At 34.0% G+C, this 21,629-nt stretch overlaps 1 protein-coding gene across 1 annotated transcript in view; it reads right to left on the bottom strand.

Annotated features, from left to right (window-relative positions):
• LOC110094402 (protein transport protein SEC23) overlaps window positions 1-19,172 on the bottom strand; it is a 28,755-nt gene extending 9,583 nt beyond the window's left edge. The window contains exons 1-12 of the mRNA XM_020819629.2: window positions 18,719-19,172; window positions 18,570-18,632; window positions 18,152-18,205; window positions 17,852-18,024; window positions 17,462-17,648; window positions 17,181-17,326; window positions 16,952-17,106; window positions 16,701-16,782; window positions 16,491-16,606; window positions 3,114-3,209; window positions 2,676-2,799; window positions 1,020-1,294 (exon numbers count right to left, since the gene is read on the bottom strand). Coding sequence (XP_020675288.1) covers window positions 1,020-1,294; window positions 2,676-2,799; window positions 3,114-3,209; window positions 16,491-16,606; window positions 16,701-16,782; window positions 16,952-17,106; window positions 17,181-17,326; window positions 17,462-17,648; window positions 17,852-18,024; window positions 18,152-18,205; window positions 18,570-18,632; window positions 18,719-19,046 — 1,799 coding nt within the window. The 5' untranslated portion in view covers window positions 19,047-19,172. The remainder of the gene's footprint in view (window positions 1-1,019; window positions 1,295-2,675; window positions 2,800-3,113; window positions 3,210-16,490; window positions 16,607-16,700; window positions 16,783-16,951; window positions 17,107-17,180; window positions 17,327-17,461; window positions 17,649-17,851; window positions 18,025-18,151; window positions 18,206-18,569; window positions 18,633-18,718) is intronic.
• Window positions 19,173-21,629: the final 2,457 nt, after the last annotated feature.

Below are 21,629 nucleotides of genomic sequence, written 5' to 3' on the forward strand. Positions count from 1 at the left end.
TTTTCAAGCTACGATTGGAGTATCGACAGTCAAGCATTCACGCCATCCTCGTCACCATCAACCTCTCTGTGGCTAAAGGCCATTGGTGTGGCCACCGTCTTCGTGGCATTGTTAAGTTTGCTAAAGGCCTTCTCCTGCTAAGCCCGACTTTAGTGTGAGTGAGCAAGGTACTCGTTGTGAACTTTCTAGACATTAGCCGTGGGATTCTATTATTTTCCGCATTTGCTTTATTGTGTAACTTTTGAGACCCTTCATTAATTGTGTCTAAACACTAGTTTGTAACCGCTTATCATACATTTCATTAACGGAAATTTCTTGAATCTTAACCTATGAAAGTTTAATCTTACATTGGTAAACTTTGTGATTCTTAATGAATTTCATGTGCAATTCTTGAACGTATCACATCAATATATCTAATATTTATAATAGGATTATATAGACATTATCATTATTATAATATGTCCTTATAATTAAAGATATTTCAATTTAATATATTTTTATTACTCTATTCTGTTGTTGATATATATGGACAATGGCGTAAAATGCATAATTCAAATCAATAAAGGAATGGCAATTCAAGCTTTCTAACAGTTAGAATATGAAAAAACTTGATAGTTTACCAAAAAAAATAAGAGCTTTAGTTCTTAATTTAAAAAATATATATATTTCTCAAACCCAACCCTCCCAACTCAACTGTCACAGCTTAAATGGCTCAGGCTGGATTTGAAAGCAACAAATTGTCAAGCATTTAATTCTCCTTATCAAACTGAAATGTGAATTGCGTTTAAATGTTCATCAAAAACTTCATTAGAAGAGCCTCATAGATAATGTTTTGAAGAGACAACGTTGATTATTAAGACCAAAATTAGAATTCACACCACTAAAAGAATATAGTTGTTTCTAGCTGTAAATTGATGTGAACTCTAAAGACGAAAGCAGTTTGATTCGAACTTAAAAGAAACCATCAAGCTCCTGCAGAAATTTTTTATGAGATGTGAATATGAGTAAGTCAAAAATACCTGAAAAGGCATTGTAAATAAATGCGATAATCAGGGTGTACTCCTTCTTCATGGAAGCGGAGAAGAGGATTCCTTAGAAAAGCAAATACAAGTCGAGGAATGGGCTGCAGTTGAGGGCACTGTGAGAAGCCAACATCAACCCGCGAAACTGGACTTCCGCTATCATAATGAGCAAGCTTAAATACATCATTGTACTGTGCAGTAAGAATTACAAGCCAATCATGCAGCAGCAATCTGCCTTCCCTGACTCCTTGCTCTAGGGAAGCTAGAATAACCTGAAAAACAGTGTGAGAAGTAAAAATAAGGCAATCAAGATAAAACAAATAAAAGTAAATGTTGATGTCAAATTAATGGTTGCTACTTTACTAGGTTCCCTGCTTTACTTGACAACTTAACAGGGCCGGGAAAGATTTATTATGGAGGATGAATTTACATATGTTTCAATGCAGGAGATGTATGACTAGTCTAGCCTGGAAAAAAATGGTATGCATTATTTTCACAATACTTAAAAAATGCTATATGTTTGTGTTAGACCGGTCCCGCCGGTCGGACGGGACAAACTTACGCGAACAGAGGCAGACACTTCCGCCTCCTGTACGCACCGAACGCACGCCCGGGCCTGCGTGAGCTGTTTAAGAAGGATTTTTTAGAGATTTAGGAGGGAAATTTGAATGTAGGGACTGTTTAGGTATTTCCTTCTGATTTGCATGCATTAAATGTTTATTTTCCTAGGGTTAGGGCATCTTCAATTTCGCTGAAATTTGAGATCTCATAGGTTTTCTTTGGGCTCTAGCGGCGTCTAGAGATTTGGGAGAGATCTATCCTCCTCTCGAATAGAGGATCAATTGTATATTATTATTTTCTTCCGTAGTTTGTTTTCTTGCAATAAAATTACTATTTTTCACTGGTTTTCTATTGGAATCATGGAGATTTCTCACTGTTTTTGCTCTCTTGATAGGATTTACTTGAAATCTTCAAGTGTTTCCTATCAGTTCGCTTCAAGGATCATGGAATTTACTATTATATGTGCAATTCAATAAGTAATTGTACGTCAGGATGGAATTCATTTTGATTTTTTTTTTCAATAACTTTAAGCAGGAATTCAGTTCAAGTAATCCTGCACCTAAGCCAACTAAAAACAAATGAACTGCAGGAACTCAATTAACTGATCTAGAGTTACAAGAAAAGGATTGAAAAACCATATGCATCATTCACTCATGTAAGAACACACTTCAACTAATGGACAAACGTTCTGAGAGTCATACCCTTGTTTACATATACAAAATAAATAAATAAATAAAACAAATGAAAGCAAAGAAACTTTTATTCAGTAAACAAAAACAAAAGCAATCATATTGCAAAGAATTAAGTAATAATAAAAGGGAAACAAAAGAATAAACTTACAAAGTCAAACCAAATTTCAGAAATTACCCGCCAACAAAATACAATTATGCTGCACATAAGAGGATGGCAGCTGAATTTTTACTAGCACGGTAAGAAACAGATACCACACATTCTTATAGCATGAAAAAATTTAAATAAGGCTAAATGAAAAGTGAACCGTGGAAATCACAGTGCAGTGTCCAAGGATTATCATTTTCTTATTCAAATCAAATTAAGAAAATTTAATAGAAAATTCATAAAGCAAAAGAGCACCTTGTGAACAAGGATAGATAAAACCGTTTCTGGATCAACGTTGTCATACAGATCATTGATACCACCAGCTGTTGTATACTGGATTGTGCGAATTCTTAGCCTTCTTTGTAAGGAAAACTTTGGCCTGAATAGATGCATCAAACATCAAATTTAATAAAAAGAAATTTTATAACAACAAAAGGATAAATTTACACACAACCACTGATAACAGACCATGAACTACTAACTAGAAGGACTTAACCAATCTATGCTGTTCTTGTCAATGAGGGGCCTTACCCCTGCATTGTAGAGAGCATATTTACATATTTCAAAACCTTGACGTCCAATTCACAATAGAGAAAGTAATCATGTTCCAAACCCATCTTCACTAATGAAATAGGTGTGGTTCTAAAAGAGGTGAACATGAACTTAATCCATTATGAATATAAACAGATGTACCTTGAACCAGATTTTGATGCTGGATCTAATGTCTCCTGCGTAGGAACAACAATGCTATATTGAAATGCAATCTGTAGCACAGGAGGTTCACTATGCCTGCAAGAGATCATGTGAAATATATTATGAACGAACAACATCATCATAGGCACAGAATAGAAATCTCAAGGAAAATATTTAACAGTACATGCTACAGCATTCCCCCATTCATATGAGAAATGTCGAGCGTTAATATGAGGTCAGCAACCAATATAAAAATTATCTCAAAATTAATGAAATGACTAAGGAATTTTATTTTTGCTAGTTTTAGGTTTTCCTTAAAAAAAGATGCAACACAATCTAAATTGATTTTAATAAAGAGTCACGGCTATGTGACATACCAAAACTTAACCTAATTGTTGTGAAATAAGAGCAAGGCCTAGGAAAGTGGCCAAAAGTGATGTGGCACAACTAACCCGAATCTCCAAGCTGCTTTCATGCTGGTTACCTATGTCGCATGTTATGATGAAAATATATCAAAGGTTGACTTCATTTAAAATTAAAATTTTTGACACCATAAGCATATTTAGGACAAATAATTTTGCAGATAACAAACCAATATCAATGTTTATGGTTATGACATGCTCAATTCAAGGACTATAAGATAAATTCGAGACTTGCAGAATCTCAATTAAACTCCGCCAGCCAATTGAAATGTGGAGCACAACACAATCAGGTATGGAGAATTAGATTAGGAATTTTCCTTGTATTATTACATGAATTTATAGATGAATTTAGGGAATTTATAGCTCACTTGACTCAAGACAAGCAACAACAAAATAAAACTTATTTTAAAATTCATTTTATGTATGCGCATCCTATAATGCATTATACAATATATTTAGTTCTTAGAGAAATTCTACATTAAGTACATTAGCAAACTTAGCACCATTCCCATTATTATCTGATCCCACCACCACAACCATCCATTACAACAATGTTGCATGACTGCCCCAACAATCAGATTGGATACAGAATATTAACAGCTACAAATTTTAATGTATAGTTTGACATTACGGAAAATTTGTGGAACCAAGTAAGATCATTTTGTCCAATATTCTTTGGGTATTTGGTCTGTATATTAAGCCCACTCATTTCAGAACATTTCAAGCTATTGAAAAATGTTAAACAAATCCATTCTATAGCTTTCTAGAGAATTACCCTTAAATAAACCACATATTTCCCTCCCAATGAACTACACTTCATCAAGGCCATTCCTAGAGCTTTACTTGCAACATTCACTAACTGTAAGAAGCATTTCATTTGATGTAATTTTAGCTCATTCTCTTCGTATTGTTGCAGTTAGACTAGTTTTAGTTAGACGACATGGAGAGGTGCCTTATAAGCAAAAAAATCATGTTGTAAGGGTTCTCCCTGCCTTTTAGAAGAAGATGAGGGAGTTTGTAATGGTTTAAATGTCCACTTTAAAACAAAGAAAGAATTGTGGCGGAATCTTAAGCAAGGATAATTGGGCATGGACAAAGGAAGGTTGATGTCAAACAAGATAAAATCCTTCATTTTCTCTTTGCTTGTATTTATTTTTTCTTCAACATTCATTTACATATTCACATGTTGATTATTGTGGTCACATGCTATTCACATTTTGAGTGGGTTGTTTTTTAAAATCAAATTAATTTTCATACAATCCAATTCATCCTTAGTGCTATGGAATTGAATAATGTAGTACCTAAAATTATGAGTTCAATGATGTTAACCAAGTGTTGGAGATTTAAAAGATATTTGTCCTTATGAGCTTCTTAATGACTTAACACCATTTTGGGGCATAAATATGCAATTGATTTAGTTCATGGATCATCATTGCCTAATTTAACTTATTATAGGATGAATCTCACAAAATGTGATAAAATAATGAGACAAATTAGTGAATTACTTAAGAAATGATTTATTAAGGAAAGCATAAGTCCTTGTGTTATGCCTGCTTCATTTACACCAAAGAAAGATAGTAGTTGGAGGTTGTGTGTGTAGCCAATACAATCATCAATAAAATCACCATCCAATATTATAGTTGAATGAGATCTTCAGTATTAACAAACTCATATTTGTGCTTATTATTATGGTTTGCTAAGTTTGATAAAGTCAACTAAAGAAAGACCATAAAACAAATTCAATACAACAACAAGCCTTTATCTCACTATGTGGGGTCGGCTACATAAATCTTTTTTCTCCATTGTGTCATGTTAAGAGTCTAAAATGTGTACTCTTATTGATGACGTGGTCGCCCAATATCACAATCCCCCCACTAGATCTATTATTACTAAAATTACACTCCAAATATTCAATTTTAGATCTACGCAAACGAAAGCCTTTAGTCTCTAAGGTTGACCTCCATAGCTCAAATTTACCTTCAACTCCCTCTCTAGTCTTATCAACAAGAAGAATATCATCAACAAAAGCATACATCAGACATTAGGTACAACCTCTTACAAATGTCTAGTGAGAACATCCATGACTAAAGCAAAAAGAAATGGGCTTAAGGCTGATCCTTGATGTAATCCAATTGAAATAAAAAAATAGCTGGTCAAAAAATCTTGTGTTTGAACATAAGTAATGCTCCTGCATACATATCCTTAATGACTTGAATATAAGTATTATTAACATCTTTCTTATGTGGAACTCTCCATGGCATTTCTCTTTTAACTTTATCATATGCTTTCTCTAAATTAATAAAAATCATATCTAGATCCTCCTTATTCTCTCTATACTTCTCCATCAAACCTATCAATAAATGTATAGCTTCCATAGTAGACTTACCTAGCATGAATCCAAATTGATTTTGAGAAACATTAGTGTCACGCTGCAACCTATACTCCATAACTCTCTCTCATAGTTTTAAAGCATGACACATTAACTTGATTCATCTATAATTCGCACAATCTTGTGCATCACTTTTATTCTTTTAAATTGGAATTAACACACTCATTCTTCACTAATATGGCATCTTTTTAGTCTTCAAAATAATATTAATTAAAAAATTTAGTGAGTCAAGAAATTTCTTCATCTCCTGAGCATTTCCACACTTCTATTGTAATATCATCAAGTCCAACAGCTTTTCCACACTTTATTTTCTTTAAAACATCTTTAACTTCGATTTTACTAATACACAAAAACACTTCTATTGTAATATCATCAAGTCCAACAGCATTTCCACACTTCTATTGTAATATCACTAGCTATCTTTTCCCATAACATTAGATTCCTCATGCACAAACAAAATCTTAAGATCTAAAATCTTACTCTAAAAAAAAATATTAATATTTTTTAAATACCCCCATCTAATCTTAGAATAATAATTTACTTTTTTTTATTTTTTGTCCCTTCATCTTAAAGTCCAAAACTAATTAATATTTTTCTCATAATAACTTTACAATTTTTGCAATCTAAAAGATCTAATTTTCTTATGAGAAAATAATCAGTCTGAGTTTTCCTATATTCATTCTTATAAGTAATGAGATGCACATATCTTTTTTTAAATAAGGTATTAGCAATTATAAAATTATACTCTAAAGAAAAATCTAATATAATCTTGCCACCTTCATTAATCGCTCCAAAGTTATAGCCACCATGAATGCTTTTAAAATCATATACCTCTCTACCAACATGTCCATTTAAATCTCCTTCAATAAAAACTCTTTTCCCAAGAGGTATCTTTTTTATTAATTTTTCTAAGTTATTCTAAAATTTTAATTTTGAACACATACAAACCTACTTAAGGAGCATAAGCACTTATAATATTAATAATTTTAACATCAGCAATAATTTTTAAAGCTATAAATTTATTTACAATTCTATTAATTTTTATAACATTATCCTTCAAACTCTTATCTATAATCACACCTATAGCATTTTTAATACAACTCCTACCAAAATACCACAATTTAAATCTTAAACTATCAATTTCTTTAGCTTTCTCTCCAACCCATTTAGTTTCCTAAATGCATAGAATATTTATCTTCTTATAAATCATAATATCTATTAATTTCATTAATTTATCTGTAAGGTAACCTATATTCCAAGTTCCTATCCTAATTTTAGATTCATTGACTATCATCTTTGCCCACATCCGTCCATGATGTGGGAACCCTTGTTTATTTAACATTGCACTCGGGCACCGGTGTAGCGGCCCTTGCACACTTGTTGTTGTATTCAAGCTATGTTGCACCGAAACGGATACGCAACACGGATACAGGACACATCAATTCTTAAAAATATAGGAATAGGATACGGCGCGGACACGACATTATAATTTATAAATCATACATAAAAATTAAGAAAGCAATCAAAACATAATATTTGAAATTACAAAAAAAATGAAAGTAATATCATTTGTAGCCTTGTTGCTTATAATATCAAAATAAAAGTAAGCATTAATGTTTAGGACAACAACAAAAGCATAAACATAAATTGTCTAGCACATCAAGTTTCAACTATTCAATAGAAGGAATGATATGATTAGTTTCTTCAGTGGTTTATCTATGAACTTCTATATAATCTTTAATAAATATCATAGCTTCTAATTCAGACTCATAAAGTGAAAGATTAGCAACTTCTAATATTCCCATATCTTCAAGACACTCAAATTTATCTCAGAAATGAGAGAACCTTGGTTGCAGCCGCGGAAGTAAATACGACGGGTCTTTTTTCGAATTTCGTTTTGTTTTCAACGGACACGCGTATCAGATACACGTGTCCTTTTGAAATTAAATAGTCTTTCAATTGGAAACGACAAAGCCGTATCCGACACGTATTGGTGCTGTATCAGAGGCGTATCCATGTATCAGTGTATCAGATACATCACACCTTCATAAATAGATGTATCGGTGCAACATAGTATTCAAGTCATACAACGTGTCGCTTCTAGGGAACGCCCTAGCATTAACATAATGTATTAAATTATTCATATCATGATTATTCGATAAGTTTTACGCTGGTTATCGACTACCTAACGCAACTCTCCACTATTCTCATTCAGGACTTAGGACCTGACAACGACAGTGTATTAAAACAAAATCAATATTTGCAAAAATTTAATTCAACTTCAGCAAAATTAAAATATGGAGCACAACACAATTAGTCTTGAAGAATTAGATTAGGACTTTATTTGAAATTTATTTTAAAAACATTTTTTATGCTTGAACATATTATATATTTATAATATGATATACTTGGGACCTTTAAAAAAGCTATACCAAGTAAACTAGCAAAATTGGTTGCATTCTCTTTACTGTCCAATCCCAGCACCACCATCACAATAGCCTGACTGGATACACAAAAAAAACAAAAACAACTCTAAACATTTATCAAATAATTTAACATTTAGTTGAATTAATGGATTAGGTTAGATCATTGTTACCAATATTGAATTTGGCCTCATATAAACTACTTCATTTAACTATTGAAAAGTGTTAAAAGTTAAAAATCCATCATAAATCTTTCAAGTGTTCTCAATGAAGTTCTTGAGCTCAAAGTGATACACTCTTTACTGGCAACCCCAAGAGCTCTGCATCCAACATCTGCTACCTGTAAGAAGCCTTTCATTTTGCTATAATTTTAGTTAATTTAATTGTGTTGTTGTAGTTTGTCACTCCTTGTTTCGAGCACTTGAAGAAATACCTTCCCTTAAAGAAAAAGTGACTTGTTGTAAGGGCTCATCACCCAAGGAGGGAGTGTGTGACGGCGTCTCCATCGATTGAAAAGCAAATGATAGATTTTAGTGGAATCATAAACAAGGATAATTAAGTGTGATCATAGATGGTTAGATGCAAACTACGTAAAGAATTTCCATGCACACCTTACTTTTTTTCTTCTTGTACATATATTTACAATTTATGTTAAATGATAGATTTTCTTATATTCAACCCCCCCCCCCGGATGATGTGCCATATCTATCAAAGATCAAGTTTGTTACATGGAATTTTGGGACCATAAATAGAGACAAAGGAATGGGTGGAGACATTGACTAGAAGAAGAATAAATATTACTTGTTTACAAGAAACTAAATGTAAAGATGAAAAATAAAACAATATTGGCGAAAGTTATAAATTATAGTATTTTGTAAAGATTCACAATAAAAATTACAAGTTATTTGTTAAAATATCTATTGGGATGATTCGATGCCTGAGCATTATTTTCAGAGCAAACTTAAATACTAAATGTGTTGCCATACTTTACAATGCAACACATCTAGTCAATTCAGAATTGCCCAAGGGTCAAATACCGCACCAATATTTCAAAAGTATTTTTCAACTTTTTTTTATATTTTATTGGAATTTTTCATTAGATGAATGTTTCACTCATGGAAATAATTTATATATTTACAAAATCTCAAAATATAAGTGAAAATAAAGTTTTATAATCTTATCATCCAGATGGAAAAACTTGTACTTTAAAAAAAGAAATTATAGTTTTAATTTTATGTTTTAATGGATTTTCTATTTTCTAACAATTTCAAAATTCATAAAGTAGGTAAGAAACTATTTGTAATAAGGTAAATGCAACAGCCCAAATTAATACTTTATTTTATTCAGAGCCAATTTTGCAAAATTTTATTTATTTTAACATCACTTGACTTCGCTTCTTAAGGGATTCACAAGTGGCAGTTGATTCAGATGGGTCACATTATCATGTGTCAACCTATCATTGATCCAACTAGAAGAAACGTGATGCATGAATTACTTCATGGTCAATCCAGCTAATATAATGGCACAGGATTGTGCCACATGATGACATGAAATCATAACACGTGGCATATAACCTTAAGTTTAACATGATCTAAGGCTAACAAATGTCATTCATCTACTCATCCATGTCGATGCCGCATGTATTATTTAGGACGCCTCGAATAAAATTTGGGTGATAAGGCAAACTAACACAGCCGAGGATTCAGGGCAACATTGAAGCTTCAAATGATGTCTCACATGTTTTGATGAGCTTAGTTTCAAACCAATTCAAGTGCTAACACATGCCAATATCTTATTGACCCATAAGTACGCCACATCAGTCAATCTCAATCAGAATAGTTGTGTTGTGGCTTGACATATTATAACGATGTCAAGTTCACGTGGCCTCCTCGGGTTCACCTGATTTGAGTGTGCAATGACATTTCAATTATTAATTTGTCAGACAATCATTGGTTAAACCTTTTATATTAATTTTTAATTTTTTATTAATTATTATTTTATTATTATTACTTATGAAACTAATGGTGGCTAACAGCTTTCATGACATGATTTTATCAGACAAATGTGTGCAAACTTTTATTAATTATGTTGCAAATACGGTGGGAGTTTAAAAAATGAGGATTAGAAGAGTGAGCTTGATGTAATTATCAACACTAATTTAGTGAGCTAATTATAACTTTTAGATTTTGAGTGAAAGAGCCTTAGCTGTGTCATGAGGTCATCCTTGCTAACAAAGAGCTTATGATGCGTCTTGGAAATAAAAACAGCAAACTAGAGAAGAAGAAAATGCGGGAATACAAGTATTGGGATTGATTTCTGGATTATCTCTTTAACAGCAAATAAAGATACAAGTGATCTACTATTTGAGAGGTATATCGTTATTAGCTCTCCCACAAACTCTAGATGCAGCTAAGACTAACTCCTAAGAAAAACTACAACAAACACAATCACATAATGAAAATAAAACAACAAAATTACCCTTAAATAAACCACATATTTCCCTCCCTATCTGAATTTAAATCAGCCATCTTTCCCTTAATAAAACCTTCCTAATTCCCTAACAAATCGGAATTCAAATCAGCCCTCTTTTCCTCAATAAAACTTTCCTAGTTCCCTCCAAAATCTGAATTCAAATAAGATTTCATAATTTTCTCCCAAATCTAAATTCAAATCAGACATCTTTCATAAATTAAACTTTCTTAATTATTTTGGAAACACTTGTAGATCTCAAGTATTTCCTATCAATCTTCGAAAAACAGCGAGAATCCTTAACAAAATCCACTCAAAACCACAAAAACAGTAGATAATTTGTATTTTTTTATGAAAGGAACACGGAAAATAGCAAGATACACTTGATCCTCAATTCGAGAGGAGGATTGATCTCTCCCAAATGTCTAGACGCCGCTAGAGCCCAAAGAAAACCTAAATCTAAGAGATCTCAAACTTCAGCCAAATTCAAGATACCCTAACCCTAGGAAAACAAAGTATTTAATGCATACAAATCAAAAGGAATTCCCTAAACAGTCCCTACATTCAATTTCCCTCCTAATCTTCCTCAAAATTCCTTCCTAAAACGCTCCCGCAAGGCTAGCGGCTCGCGCGGCCTCCGCCCAGGCGGAAAAATTCCGCTGTTTCGCCCTTAAGCCGATCCCGCCTGGACCGGCTGGTCCGGTCCAGTGGACCTGTCTAACATATTTCTCCCCTGATTTCTACTCCTTACATAGTGAATATTAACTCCCCTGGACCCCACAAAATGGGCACCCCCTAGCATAACAATAGTTCCCCCAAAAATGCACCTTATCCTCAAGATGGAAGGGTGAAAACTATATAGTCCTGTGAGATCATATCCAAGTAATTTGGATAATAACCTCTGATGTATTCAATGTCTCATGACAAGAAGTGATTCATATATACACTAGGAACTATTTCCTCCAGCGCCCTTGTTTGGTAGGCTAGACGTTTCTGATCTTCTAATTTCATTCTCCACTCTCTCCAAAATGTAGAATGCAGTTTTTCAAATCGTTACACTTCATCTGAACCAAATGATGTATATTTCTCCCAAAATTTCTGAAGCAACAGCATCCTTCTCTGAACAGGACTAGAGGCTTCTTTATACAAGTTTTGTGTTGAGCTGTATGACATTCCAATATTCATGATGTCGTGTATTTCCTGATATCCTTCTATTCGCTTTAGTTTCTCCTCTATTACTTCAACTCCATGAAAAGCATCAAATAGATTTTATAGATACGAACAGCCCAGAACATCATCATCTAGGTCACAGGGGAAAACATAATGGACTCAGCAAATGAGATTAGTAGATTATCCCTAGGAGCAATATCGTTTCCAGCTAACCAATGGAGGATATCGATCAAAGCTTGAAATCTAATAGAAATGGAGTGTTTACCAGGAAGAGTTTTTGTACCAGGAGTTACTTTTCTGCCATACTCTCCCTTCCGGCTCAATTCAAGAAGCCATGGGAGTTCTAAACCAGAAAATGATAATACTTTCCTATTTTCCTTTAGCAGAGAATCCCAGATAAGGCCACCTTCAGTTGAACACTCAGCAAGTCCAGAAAGGATGCTTTTGAGGCATTTAAAAAAAAAAACTAATTGTTATCTTCATCTTCCTTAGGAGCATCATTTATAATTTCAGACTCATCTCTTAGGTTCAATATATCCTGAACACTATTTACAGGAAGTGGTACTACTGTTGAACCCTGAAACGAAAAATTTGGAGGAAAAGTTTCAGTCGAAATCATTAGGTGTTCATAGTCCATGTGCATGTCAACATCTCCCCAAATATGCAATAATTCCCCAATGGATTCCTCATCACAGTGGCTCAATGCAAAGCCTAGTAGCTGTTTCTGGAAACTGGTATCCCAAGTGTCCATATGGGGACTCCTTGCAATTGTAGCGCATAAATCCCGGATAGGACCATGGCCCTTATTTGCTGTCACAAAGAAGAGAACAGAAGCCAGCTGCAAATCACCAGCTACTGCAATTTCTCGGGATATTGCCTCTTCAACTGCGGCAATGTCATTTGGAGATCCAAGTCCAAGAAATTTTGCAACTGCAATGAGTTCCTCAACATTAAGATAAGCTACAGTTTGACTTGAAATTTCCATGCTGATAAACTCAATTGGATTACTTATTTGCCTAAACTGCACCGGTAGAAGAATCACACCAAGAGTAGTAAGTGCTTCAATAACCTCCAACTGAACAACTTTGCTATTTGGAGAGAGACAAAGACATTCCCTTGCCTTCCGTATATAAATTTCATCCTTAGAATCTTTCAGTTTAATCAATTTGAAGTCAACTTTGCCCTCTTCATTCACATCTTTCTCCTTGTTGATCAGTTTATCCTCGGAATGAGCTTGTGTATCATTTATTGAACTCTTACTCTTCTTCTCCTCAGTCATTTGCATCTTCAATTTTCTTACCCTAAAATCGCCACCACCCCAATAGTTTCTTCCTCCTCAAGTGTAGCGGTTGTCATGATCCCTCCATGTTTCCCCCATATATCAAGGGTGGGAATCCCAACTCTCTTTCATCCTTCTTGCATGACTCGAACCCTCGGCTCAACCGCCTCCATCTCCAGTCACCCACTCCCCTTGCCCAAAATGCCTCCAATAGTGGTTGGTCACCCTACCACCTCCACCACAAAATTCCCTCCTTGTTATCCCACCATATCGAAACCCTGATTCGCACCTTATCAAAGCCCTAAGAGGTGGCTCTTGATGAAATAAACTCTCATCATCAAACTTTTCTATTTTGATCTCCTTTCCCTTAGATTTGGCCAAGGTATCCTAGTCAAATCTTGGTTAGGGTTAGCAATCAAAACCACCAGTGGAGTTTTTTATTGCATCTCAATGAGCTTCCTCATCTTTTCCTCCATCTCTACCAATCGGCTCTCCATGGTTGTAAACCTTCCTTCCATGGTTGAAAACCTTTGATGGCCTTCCAATGCATCCATCTTCTTTGCTTCCATCTCTCCAAAACCTTGCTCTAATACTAATTTGATGCATCTTGGAAGTAAAAACAGCAAACTAAAGAAGAAAATGCTGGAATACAAATATTGGGACTGATTTTTGGATTATCTCTTCAACAATAAATAAAGATACAAGTGATCTACTATTCGAGAGATAGATAAGCTCTTCCACAAACCCTATATACCGCTAGGAACAACTCCTAGGAAAAACTACCGCAAACACAATAACATGATGAAAATAAAGCAACCAAATTACCCTTAAATAAACCAACATATTTCCTTCCTAAATCAAAATCCAAACATATGTCATCTTTCCCTAAATAAACGTTCATAATTATTTCTCCCCTGATTTCTCCACCTTATATAGTAAATATTAAGTCTCCAAGGCCCCACAAGGTGGGCTCCCCTGGCATATCAGCTTCCCAAAGATTGAAGGCTAAAGTGATTGATTTTAGTTGAACAAGACTTGGTCAGCCCAAGGGTTCAGGCAAGTTGGAGTCTTTAACTTCAAGATAACTATCAACACTAGGATCTTAGCAATATGGATTAAGGGCATAACTTGCATGGGTTAGAACATAGTCTTAGTCAGTTCTAGATGTTTTGAGAACATGAAGTCTTGGCTTAAAATGTTAGAGGTTTAAATAGCTAAAATTAGTGGGATAGTTAAATTCCCTTGACTTCATAAATTTTTACCAGTTCCACAAGCCTTATGCATATCAATTCACAGATCAATCAAATGAGTGGATAGAATAACTAATGTTAGAATTTTCAAAAAAAAAAAAGTTAATTAATGTTAAGAGGCTTAGAAAGTAGAAATGATAAATCTAAAATAGCATGGATAAAATTTGTGGCTAGCATAAGGTTGATGGTGATGATGACATGCAAGTGACTAAAAAATACCTCGAGATTGATTTTCAATGAATTAAGCTATCAAAGGAAAACAACAGCATGCCCTTAGGTATTAAGAGCAAAACAGCTATGATAAAACATCCTTCAGGACATACCCCTTCGCCCAACTTATAAAGAAAGGACAATGCCAGGCAAATTAATAATCAAAACTAAATCTGTGTCTAAGTATGTAATAATTATAGAACTACTTAACGATGATCATATCTTCCTACAAGTGCAATGTAAAATGGATGGTCAGAGTCAAAAAATGGCAACCGAAATTGATAGACCTAGCAAAAATTATTTTTGTTAATGCGTTATAACCTAATGAACAATAAACAGATAGCAAATGGACCAAAATAGATGATGCTGGTAGAAAAGCTGGCGTTTAGAACTGTAGAAATGTAATGTTGCTCTGGTAAAAAAACAAATACAAAATGATGGGCAAAATAAGAAAGAATAAACAAAGTGAATGCAAAATGAATGATATTGCGAATCAAGGCTAAAATGGTAATAAGAATACTTGTAGTTCTCAGATTAGGTCTATCCAAAAAAAAAAAAAAAATTGGGGAAACTTGGTTATGGGTATATGCATATGAAAAGTGAGAAGTACTGGACCGGATAAATATGCAATAATTGTGATGTAAGGAGCGTAGAACTAAGCTAGATATGATGAAGGGAAAATAGAGCTTCACCAGATTGGAAGTCAAATGCAATGCTTAAAATATTGAAAGATTCACAAAGCTGCCTCACTTGTACCAATAAAAAAAGGGATGATTCACAAAGCTAGATCAAAATATAAACTAACATCAATGATGATGACGAACTATTACTCAAGTTCATGATAGTAAATAATACTAACTTAGACTGTTTAGTTACGTATAGCCACTTGCTTGTAGGAATTTGGAAAAAAATCAATTTATTTCCAAGGAGGTTGTTATCTATCCATCATTGTGAGTCGCTTTGCTCAGCAGCTATGATATTTCATAACTAATGGAACCAGATTAGAGAGCCAAAAAAACAGCACAAATCTAGCCAGCCAATCTGCCTACTCACTTTCCAAGCCTAGAAGTAGAAAAGACTTATCCCTGCTTCCAAAAGATCCAATTCTGAGTTTTCATTCATGAGTAACCAAACAGTCCTACACTACTGAAAACGAGACATGCCTGCCACAATTTCTAGCAAGGGAAGAAATTCATTGGAAAATTCAACTGACATTTTTCTATTCTTTTACTAGGAAGTTTCCATCATGTAAATTCGATGAGCTAATTGTTCTCTGATTCAAAATTTCTATAACTAAATTCAAGCACATATTCTCCTTAACATAAGCTTCATGTGTGCAAAAGCACATAGAAGCAGGTATATAGATAAAATTTACTTGTGCCCACATAGATGTATAATTGCCCACATGCATATAAGTAAATTATCTTCTTTATAAATGAAAACACAGGTATGGATTCACGCTTTACTTGACATATCAAACATGCTCTAAGATTTCATTTGTTTAAATTCTCTGACGGCCTGCCAACTTTCATGATGCTACTCAGTGCATGACATCTTCATTCATGGCTACCATATCTCTGAAGCATTCATCAGTCACATCTCTCAGTCACACATATAAAATTGAATGGCGTAGCAATCCATGCAAGTGCTCTGATGCATGAACATACGAATGCACATCTACATGATTCTATGTGCATGTATGTAACTTTAAATTGGTAAAAAAATACTGGAAAAGAAAGGAGGGGATGGCTGGGGTAAGCATTACCTGGAGAAACCAGAAGTATTAGCAAACTCAAAGTCATAAGCATATGTGGCAAAAGAATCACAACAGATGATATGCTGGACATTTTCATATTGCGGATCTGGGAAGAAATGGCCATACTGCAAATAATGACCACTGAACTTTAATAAGAGCAGAAAAATCAGAACTAGAATCACATATTCAAGGTGAAAAAAAATGATACTGGTAGCATACAGAACGTCCAAGCTTGAATTCAGAAGATGTTCTCAGTCGTAGCACACAGCCAAAGGCATATGGGCGGCTCAACATCCGGTACCTACAAGTTGCTAATAGTCAATGCTTACAAGTCCAGGGCAATCAAAACAATTGCAATAACCGGATAGTAGAATTGTAAAACTACATATCTCAAACCTAATAATAAGATATTTTATGTGGCGAGCTGAGTAACCTAACCATCGGTAACATGACTAAAAATATAGACTTACATGTCCTGTGGAAGAGTTGAATCATCCGTATTTGAGTATAGAAACAGGGAACCACCACTCTCTATACTAAGAAATTTGAGAGAAGCCAAGTCTGTGTATTCATTTGTTATGGCAAATAAATCCACACAGACACCTGCTTGAACAGCAATAGAAGCCTGCGCAACATAGTCAGCAAAATATGTTTCAAACATGCAAGTATACTTATATTATCATGTTAATTCAACATTACCAAATCTTTATAGAATGGTGTCTGCTCAGGAAGCAAAGCCATGTCAGCATCTTCCTTTCTACTAGCATATTGTTCTCCATATCGCCTTGTATCTAACTGCCCAGCTCCATAATCAGGAGGACCAGATAAAAATGCAAATACTCTAGCTGCTCATTTTTAGAAGGCAAAACAATTCTAGTAAGAAACATCAAATGATAGAAACATACAAGGAATAATAATATAATATATGCACAATGCAATCAAGCATACCAATGTGACATGAGAATCAGTCTTTACCATACCCAATGCAAATGTATTTCCATATTCAGAACTCAGATAGCTTATAAGAGCATCCATTGCTGTCCCAAAACCACGGCCTCCAAACAAGACACCATCTAGCCCTTGTCCTGCAGCTGTGGTCCTTTCCCATGAAGTTGTTGGCTTTAGTGTCTCAAGAGCTGCAGCAATGCGGTCCTTGCAGGTTTCTACCTGTGAAAGCATTAGATGCAAATTTTTAAAGTTGATTTCATCTGACTGCTCTTTGCAAACCACAATTGAACTAAGAGGCCACGCCACATGCACAAAATGTCTGATTGCAGAGATATGTAAGCTATTTAGCTGAGCGACACGGATTGCGGAAAATTAAAATATAATCAAAGAGTGTGACAATATATACGAATTTAATTACGTACAGGGGCCAAAAAAGAAAGTAATGGCATCACATCTTCAAGGTTGATTGGTAATCTACCCTCTGTTTCAGGTGGTATAAAAACATTTTTTACAACTGGTATGGGTCCTTGAACATCATAAAGCCCTATCTTATGGCTGAAAGTAACAAGCCCAAATAATGACCCTGGTCCAAGAGCTGCATTTATGGTGTACCAGTTAGTCAGCATGTAAAGGAGCACAAAACTTAAAACTGGTTAATCTCAGTTCAATAAGCAGTGATTTGAGAATGTCCAACTATATAAGTCTTTCATCCGAGCATCTACCTTCAAGTGCAGCTAGAAGAGAACTTTTGATGAGCTCCAAAAAATCTTCAGAAGCTGCAGCAAAGTTAAAAAAAACAGAGTTTACATAGCATTCTTAAGGACACGGTAGCCTCGAACTTCAGCACTAAAGTACCAATTAAATGCACTTACAAACATGTAATAAGCTCAAATAGATAAAAAATGGTAAATTTGCAACACAAAAAATCTACTGCCACCAATATTTGGTAGCACGTGTGTAATTGGGTGATCTATTCATTAGATGAGTGCAGAAGATCACAAAGTCGCAACAATGGAGTGTAGGTTAAACAATGCATACAATTTAAACATTTTTTTTCTATTGACACCATCCTCTACATGCAAATCGATGGTGGTAGAGCTATATAATTAAAATAACAACAAATTCCCATATTAATCTTACATGCCAAATCCACCGCAGCGACGTAGACCGGCCGCGCTTGCATTGCCTCCGCAGATTCCTCCACTGTGGCAAATTACCCTCTTCAGTCAGCCAAAACGTATTAGAGCAAATAAATAAATACAAACTTGATAAATCAGATCAAAATAAACCTGGGAGCTCGAGATCTATGAAGGAAGAGCTCATCTCTGCGCAGGCCTGCGACTGGGAATAACGCTGGATGGCATGGGAGGGGAGGCCGTTGAGGGATCCGCAGAGGGCGCAGGTCCATGCCCACTGCTCGAGCTCGCAATAGGTGTTGAAATATGCCCAGCAGTTCTCGCAACGGGGAAGGAGGTGGCCGTCAGATCCATATGCCGGCGCTACGCCGTGCTCGTCCCCTGATGAGAAAGGCGTCACAGCTACGCCCCAAGGGATCCCGCAGGACTCCTGTGCCTCAGCGTCGACGGGGAAGCGTAAGAGCGAAGCCCGTACAGACATCGCCGCCGGCGGGCCGAAAATGAGGGTAGAGAAGACAGGCTTCTAGGTTTTAGGCGAGTCCGCCGGCTCAATTTCAAGTCAATACGATAGAAATTTTATTTGGTCCGGTCAGGACGGTAGCTCTATCGTTCGGCATCGCACCATGCATTTTTATTATTTACGGCATGTAGATAATCCCACCTGAAACGGATCAGGTTGACTCGGTATTTTTTAATTTTGCTAGGTATTGTTAGATATTGATCGATTTTGCTCGGCAATAATCAATTCCGAGCAAATACTGAGCAAATCTGAGTAAATGACTCCTGAGCATTGCTCGGTATTTGGTTTCGAAGAACGGTTTTCTCGTTATTGTCAAGCAACCTACATTACCAAGCAAAATACGCGAGTAACTACATCGTAATTACGCGAAATAGGCATTCCCGGGTTCCGGTCCAGGTAAGTCGTCAAGCGCGTGGTAAAGATAGAGCACTTGCGACATGTTTGGCGGCGGAACGTAGCTCTACATCGATCAGAGGGAGTAATAATGTTCCAATACGATCAGTATCAAGCAAGGCAATATAAATTTACATACACACTGAATTATTATGCTGATTTTTTTATTTATAATATTTAAAAATTATATTTTATTTTTAGCATATTTATTTTAAAATTTTTGTAATTATTAACCTATCCAAAATAAAATGCAACATTTACATGTAATTATAAGATTTATGTAATTATTATAGATTTAAATCTATGTTTAATTGCAAGTAAAGCATTATATAGAATAAATGTTATGTGATTATTAAATAGAGTTTGTAGGATAATATTGTAAAAATTAATATAATTGGAGATAAGCTATGATTTTAAAGATTATTTTTTATGTTAACATTATTAATATTATATGCTGATGCTCCTCAAAATAGGTTTGATATGTGTTCAAAATAAAATTTTGGAATGAATTAAAATAATTATTAATAATGGTATTCTTGAATAAAGAGTTTTTATTGAAGAAAATTTAAATGAACATGTTAGTAAAGTGGTAAAAAAATTTTAAAATATCTATGATGCCTATGAATTTGGAGAGACTAATGAAGATGATAGGATCATATTAAATTTTACTTTAATTTATAACTTTTTAATTTTTAATACTTTATTTAACAAAAGAGATGAGTATCTCGTGACCTATAAGAATAGATATAGTAAAATTTGAATTGATTATTTTTTTATGAGAAAAATAAATCATTTAAATTGCAAATATTATAAAGTCATTTCAAGTTAAAATTTATGTAATCAAAACTTAGCATCGCTTATTAGTTTTTTACTTTAAGTTGAAGAGATATAAAATGAAAATTAAAGTAAAATATCAACCTTAAATTAGATGGGGTATTTAACGAACAGTAATAAAAATATTTTTTTAGAGTAAGACACAAGAACTTAATATTTGGATTGTTCATCAGAAAGTTAATGCTATGTAAAAAAAAGGTAACTAATGAGAATAAAAAGGTTGCAAAATATGTACTTGGAAAATCAAAGAGAAAAGCTCATAATAATAAAAATAGTTTGTGGTGGAATTAAAATTTGAAAGAAAAGATAAAAAATAAAAAATTTAGTTATAAAATTTTATTTAGATGTCAAAGCTTGAAAAATTAAGATAAATATAGAGAAGCCCATATGGAGACTAAGAATGCAATTTGTGAGGCAAATAATTAGTTTTTAGTGATTTATATAATTATTAGATACTAAGGAGGGTGAAATACATATGTATAAGTTAGTCAAAAAAAGAGATTATAGAAGTAAGGATTTAGTTCAAGTGAAGTGTATAAAAGATGAAGATTAAAAATTATTTTCTCAGAAGAGGATATTCAACATAGGTAGAATAGATATTTTGATAAACTTTTTAATGAATATTGTGAGAATACGATTAACTTTAATAACATTAGTACTCTAAATGAAAATAAAAATTTTTAATTTTATTGCAATAAGTTGAAGAGGTTTTAAAAAAAAGTGAAGTGTTGAAAAGTAGTAGCACCTAATGATATTATAATATATGTGTGGAAATGCTTTGGTGATCAACCACTATTGGCTTAGTAAACTCTTTAATATTATTTTGATGACTAAAAGGAGGCTAGATGAGTGAAGAAAGAGAGTGTTGATTCTTTTTTTTTTAAATAAAGATGATGTACAAGATTATACAAATCATAGAGGAATTGAGTTAATGTGTCATACATTAAAATTATGGGAGAGGGTAATTGAGAATATATTACGAGCTGATACTAATATTTCTCAAATCAGTTTGGATTCATGTTAGGTAGGTTTATTATGGAAGCTATACATTTACTGAGAGATTTGATGGAGAAGTATAGAGATAGTAAGGAGGACCTACATATGATATGTATTGATTTAGATAAATTATAAGATAAAATTTCAAGAGAAGTGCTATGGCGAGTTCTAGAAAAGAAAATAGTTAATAATGCTTATATTCAGGTGATTAAGGATATGTATATAAGAACTATTACTAGTGTTGAAATAAAAGATAGTTTGACCAAGTATTTTTCTGTTTCAGTTGGATTACATCATGGGTCAGCTTTAAGCCCTTATATT

Source organism: Dendrobium catenatum, unplaced genomic scaffold, assembly GCF_001605985.2.
Source record: "Dendrobium catenatum unplaced genomic scaffold, ASM160598v2 original_scaffold_209636, whole genome shotgun sequence".
Taxonomy (NCBI): Eukaryota; Viridiplantae; Streptophyta; class Magnoliopsida; order Asparagales; family Orchidaceae; genus Dendrobium; species Dendrobium catenatum.